General features: G+C 49.3%; 1 protein-coding gene across 1 annotated transcript in view; it reads left to right on the top strand.

Moving 5' to 3' along the window:
- The first annotated feature begins 1,252 nt into the window (after nt 1-1,252).
- The window catches only part of PRDM14 (PR domain containing 14), a 25,621-nt gene continuing 20,976 nt past the window's right edge, over nt 1,253-5,897 (top strand). Inside the window, exons 1-4 of the mRNA XM_011976500.1 lie at nt 1,253-1,975; nt 2,638-2,691; nt 2,783-2,940; nt 4,659-4,929. Coding sequence (XP_011831890.1) covers nt 1,276-1,975; nt 2,638-2,691; nt 2,783-2,940; nt 4,659-4,929 — 1,183 coding nt within the window. The 5' untranslated portion in view covers nt 1,253-1,275. The remainder of the gene's footprint in view (nt 1,976-2,637; nt 2,692-2,782; nt 2,941-4,658; nt 4,930-5,897) is intronic.

The raw sequence follows: 5,897 nt of genomic DNA, 5'->3' as shown, positions 1-5,897 counted from the left end.
AGGGCGTGCCCGGGGCCCTGGGCTGTGGTCTTCCCGGGCCGCTGGGGAGGGCCGCAGCACTCGCTGGCGCAGTTCGTTTTGGATGGTCGTTCTGTCCTCTCCGGGGCTTTGAATACCAAGTTGCAGATCCCTGAAGTCGGAGGAGGCCAGGAGAGGGGCGCCTTTGGAGGATCGGGAGGAGACGGGCCGCTGCCTGTGTTGTGGCTGACCTCTTCTCCTGACCCCGTGTTCTTTAATTTCTGAGTCATGACCCTGCTTGGTTTTCTTATTGGGCTCATTGATCTCAAGACCCGCCGGCCCTAAAGGGGCTTCATTCTTCGGCCTCGGTGAACTTGCTGCCTGTCTATTAAAACGCCATCCTTTCCTGGCGGCGCGGGGGCGGGAGGACTGGCAGTCGCCGAGGCTCTCCGCTTCCACCTGGCCAGAGCTAGTCCACGCGGCTCCCGAGGGACGACCCCAGGCCCCAGTAGTCCTGGTAGAATGACTGGAGTTTCCGAGGGACCCGGGGAATGTGGCAGACGCTGCCCACAAGGGAAAAAGGGGTTCAGGCGGTGCATCCTAGGGCAGCCAAAAGTGGCGCGCCCCTCCCCTGCGGGCATCAGGACCGCCAGGACCCGCGGGGTCAGACCGCTGGGCCGGAGCAGGTCGCGGTGTCCCTGGATCTGCCCGAGGGCTCAGGGAGCGCGTCTCCATCTGCGCGGTGCGACGCAGGGTCCTCGGCTCTTCCCTCCCAGCTGAAGGCCCAGGAGCGCCTGGAGCTGTCGCTTGTTCCAGTGCCCTCCGACCGCCTGCGCTCGGCTCCCGGCCCAGCCCCGGGTTTGGGAGGGTCCCGCGGCTCCCTCAGACCCTACCAAAGAGTTTTGTAGGACAGAGGAGAAGGAAGGAGAGAGAACTTCAACGGGTTTTGCAGGAACCGGGTTGGGGGCGGAAAGCGGAGAGCGAGTGTGGGAAAGCGGCCGGGCTTGGGGAAGGGGTGCTTGGAGAGGGAAGGCGAAGGCAACACTAACCCGGAGTTAAGAGTCGGACGAGATCCCGGCAGATTTCCGTTTGGGGCTTTTTTGTGTTTGCTTCTATTGCTGTTTTTCGTTTTGTCTTAATTGTGGGAGAGGGCTGGCGGGATCGCACTGGGGGCGTTTATACTATTGCCTTGGATCTGGGGCTGGCTCGGGTGGAGGAGGCTGGCGGGGAGGCGCGGGTCGGACCCCGGGCAGCTCCCGCGCGGTGTCCTAAGCGGCGCCCGCTTTTCCGCAGAGCCGCCGAGCGTGCAGGCCCGGGATGGCTCTACCCCGGCCAGGTGAGGCCGCAACTCAGGACAAGGTGTGCTACCCGCCGGAGAGCAGCCCGCAGAACCTGGCCGCGTACTACACGCCTTTCCCGGCCTATGGACACTACAGAAATAGCCTGGCCACCGTGGAGGAAGACTTCCAACCTTTCCGGCAGCTGGAGGCCGCCGCGTCTGCTGTCCCCACCATGCCCCCCTTCGCCTTTCGGATGGCTCCTCCCTTGCTGAGCCCGGGTCTGGGCCTACAGAGGGAGTCTCTCTACGATCTACCCTGGTACAGCAAGCTGCCACCGTGGTACCCAATTCCCCACGTCCCCAGGGAAGTGCCGCCCTTCCTGAGCAGCAGCCACGAGTACACGGCTGCCAGCAGTGAAGATCTGGGCCACCAAATCGTTGGTGGCGACAACGAGAGTGGCCCGTGTTGTGGACCTGACACTTTAATTCCACCGCCCCCTGTGGATGCTTCTCTGTTACCTGAGGGGCTTAGGACCTCCCAGTTATTACCTTGCTCACCCAGCAAGCAGTCAGAGAATGGTCCCAAACCCTCCAACCAAGAAGGGAAGTCCCCTGCTCGGTTCCAGTTCACGGAGCAGGACCTGCACTTCGTTCTGTACGGGGTCACTCCCAGCCTGGATCACCCAGCCAGCCTGCACCATGCGATTTCAGGCCTCCTGGTCCCCACAGACAGCTCTGGTAAAGGGAGTTCACACCATTTGGGAGTCGAATTGGATGGGAATGCAGGCAGGGTGGGGAAGAGGCGCTTCCAGGTGGAGCTGAGGCTGTAGAGGGCGGAAAGGGGGAGGTATTTCCATGAGAGCCAGGGCCGTCTAGGCTCACTTCTGAGGCCCTGCTTGCTTAACTGCATGACCAAGGTTGGTTTTAGTGAGAGCTAAGGACCAAGAGAGAAATGGTTCCTGCAGTGAACTCCCAGGTAGGTTCAGATTCTATGCTAACATGCAGTGACAGCCTTCAGCAGTTCACACCTAAGAGTCCTAGCTCAGCTAGCTACCCTGACCTTGACTTCCAACCTTTGGACTTCCAACCAGTCTTCCTTGACTAATCAAGCATTACCTATGATCCTCAAATTCTCTGAATTTGCCTAATGAGGTTAATTACATAATCTTCCATGAGGCTGTTCTGAGTCTCAAATGAGAAATTGTATATGGAATTGTATACAGTGAAATCATATATGAACAGACCATATAAAATGAGCAGGGAAAAATAGAAACAACAAATAAACATCAAACTGGGACGATGGTTACTTCTAGGGAGTTAAGGAGGGAAACACCTTATAAAAGCACTTTATAATACATTTTTAATGAAAAATTGTTTTGTTTTAACCTGCCTTTTGCTAGGGTCTGATTCTCTTCCTCAAACTGTGGATAAAGACTCCCTTCAACTTCCAGAAGGTAGGCAGGACTCCTTGCATGGATTTCTTTCCCTGAACTAATGCCGAGTCAACTCTCCTCATTCTCTTTTCCTGCCTCTGCTTTCCCCTAGGTCTATGCCTCATGCAGACCGTGTTTGGTGAAGTCCCACATTTTGGTGTGTTCTGCAGTAGTTTTATTGCCAAAGGAGTCAGGTTTGGGCCTTTTCAAGGTAAAGTGGTCAACGCCAGTGAAGTGAAGACCTATGGAGACAATTCTGTGATGTGGGAGGTAAATCTGTTTCTGGTGGGTCTGCTGCTAAAAATGGTGCGGGAGACTAGTGGGGGGAAATCTTGGCCTTTGCCTTTCTGGGAGAGTCCTGGTCAGAGAGAGAGGACATCCAGGGCAGATATCTGTGGTTTGTGTTGCCTGTAAAAGGAAGGAATGGCCAGCGTTTGCTCCATGAGGATAGCACCTCTGCATGAATTCTGTGTTTTGTGGGTGCCTTACGTCATTTTAGTCTGGAAGATTAACTATGGAATATACATTTAAAGAATCAATGCGTTGTATTATATATATAGACAAAACCAAATGCTTTAGATATTATAGAGTGCTGAAAGTATGCTAAAGAGAATAAAAACAAGTTTTAAAATTCAATATTATTCACCTATAAAATTAGTCAAGGATTTTTTAAAAAACAACATACTCTTCAAGATCTAGTGATGATATATTAGGGATATGCTAGTGGACTGCATTTTATTACCTGCAGGAGAAAACCATTTGTCAGAATGTATCAGATACCTTAAAATGTTCAAAGTCCCTTGACCCTGAATTTCTACTTCTGGGAATATACTACAGGAAAACAATCTGAAATCGAGACTATGTGGAATATGTTAATCCCAGGGTTGTTTATAATAACAAAATGTTGGAGACTGAAATTACCAGCAGCAGAGAAAGAAATAATTTTTCGTGTTTTTTTTTTTTCTTCTTCTTGAGACGGAGTCTTTGTCTGTTACCCAGGCTGGAATGCAGTGGCGTGATCTCAGCTCACTGCGACCTCCACCTCCTGGATTCAAGCAATTCTCCTGCCTCAGCCTCCCGAGTAGCTGGGATTACAGGCATGCGCCACCATGCCCAGCTAAGTTTTGTATTTTTAGTAGAGACGGCGTTTCACCATGTTGGCCAGGCTGGTCTCAAACTCCTGACCTCATGATCCGCCTGCTTTGGCCTCCCAAAGTGCTGGGGTTACAGGCGTGAGCCACCAAACTTGGCCTTGAAAGAAATAATTCATAGCTCCATTAATATGCGTGAAAACTAAGTGGGAGTAAAATATAAAACTATTCAGTTGTGTTTAAGTGGTAGAATTAAATACGACGTTTTTGTTTCACTTACCTCTGTTTATGAAATTAACATGCTCACTATAGGAATTTGGGAATCAAAAAAGTGATAATAGTAAGAATCTTTTAGAATATGTTTCATTAGGTAGGCTCAGTGGCTTACACCTATAATTCCAGCACTTTAGGAGGCCAAGGTGGGAGGATCAATTGAACCCAGGAGTTTGAGGCCAGCCTGGGAAACAGTGAGGCCCTGTCCCTACAAAAAATTTTTTAAAAATTTGCCAGGCGTGATGGTGCATGCCTTTAGTTCCAGCTACTCAGGGGGCTAAGGTGGGAGATCATTTGAGCCCAGGAATTCGAGGCTACTGTGAGCTGTGATTGAGCCACTGCATTCCAGTTTGGGCGACAGAGTAAGACTCTGTCTCTAAAAACAACAACAACAACAAAAAAAACCCAATATGTGACATTACCTACAGAGATATCCTTAAACTAACAAATCTACCTTGGCATAAGTAGATTTATAAACTACTTGTAATTACATAGAAATCGGAATGATAGAAGTTTATTTGGTGGACTCAAGTGTGATATTTAGGTTATAAGTATTAAAAAATTATTTTGTAGATTAGACCAAAAAAGAAGTACAATACAAACTTCATGTCTTGTTTCATTTAGATATTTGAAGATGGTCATTTAAGCCACTTTATAGATGGAAAAGGAGGTACGGGGAATTGGATGTCCTATGTCAACTGTGCCCGCTTCCCCAAGGAGCAGAACCTAGTTGCCGTGCAGTGTCAAGGGCATATATTTTATGAGAGCTGCAAAGAGATCCATCAGAACCAAGAGCTCCTTGTGTGGTATGGAGACTGCTATGAGAAATTTCTGGACATTCCTGTGAGCCTTCAGGTCACAGAGCCGGGGAAGCAGCCATCTGGGCCCTCTGAAGGTGAGTGCACACCCTTACCTCGCCCAGTGAGGGCATTCCAGTAGAAGGACTGGGCTCTTTTCCACAAACCCTCCATGCGCAGCTCCTGCCTCCTAAAGGCTAATGCAGAGGACTAACCGAGAGTGTCTCTAACCAGGAGGGCATTACCCAGGTGAAGGAAAGCATCCTCAGTTTCCCAAAGCTGCGGAAGCTACTCCTATTTATAAAGATACTTGTTCTTCTTCCCGACCTTCCACCCCAAGAGTAAAACAAAATGTACTAAATGGACGTAACTTCTACCATGGGGGTGCCAGTTTCTGATTCATCTCTGCCCAGGCTAATGTAGCTGAAGTCAATTCACCAGAGCAGTGTTTTTCAAATGGTGGGTTGCAGAGTTGCATGTCTTAGTGGGGTGGGAAATCAATTTAGCGGTCGAGACCCACATTTAAAAAACAAAAAAAAAAGAATAAGTGTAGAGTGGAATAGAAAATATTGATGGGAATCACTTAAGAGTAAGGATTGTTTTGTGAAATTTCGATTTCACATGGGCATATGTGTGTATGCTGGGTGTCGAGTATAAAATACATTGCCTACAATGGGTCTCAGGCAAGTTTGGGAAATATTGAGCTGGACTCTCACTCTCAAACTTTAATGTGGGAATGAATACCCGGGGATCTTCATGATGCTGGTTCCCATTCAGGGTAGTGGCCCAGGATTTGGTATTTTTATCAACTTCCAGGCTGTGCTGCTGGTCCTGGTCCCTGGACCACATTCCAGCAGCAAGGGGCTAGGGAACCACCAGCCCACTCCAGGGGTGAGACTTTGGAGTTTGCACGTTAAATAAGCTCTCCAAGTGATTTCTAGATACACTAAAGTTTAGGAACTACTAATCTAGTAGGAGGTATATTATCTTGTATATACATTTATATACAAGATAAATGTATATTGCTGTAAATAAGAGAGAAGGCAGGCTGGATATGGTGGCTCAC

This window comes from Mandrillus leucophaeus, unplaced genomic scaffold (assembly GCF_000951045.1).
Source record: "Mandrillus leucophaeus isolate KB7577 unplaced genomic scaffold, Mleu.le_1.0 Scaffold167, whole genome shotgun sequence".
Lineage (NCBI taxonomy): Eukaryota > Metazoa > Chordata > Mammalia > Primates > Cercopithecidae > Mandrillus > Mandrillus leucophaeus.
The sequence above is the reverse complement of the archived record's forward strand: the minus strand, read 5'-3'. Positions and strand labels throughout refer to the sequence as shown.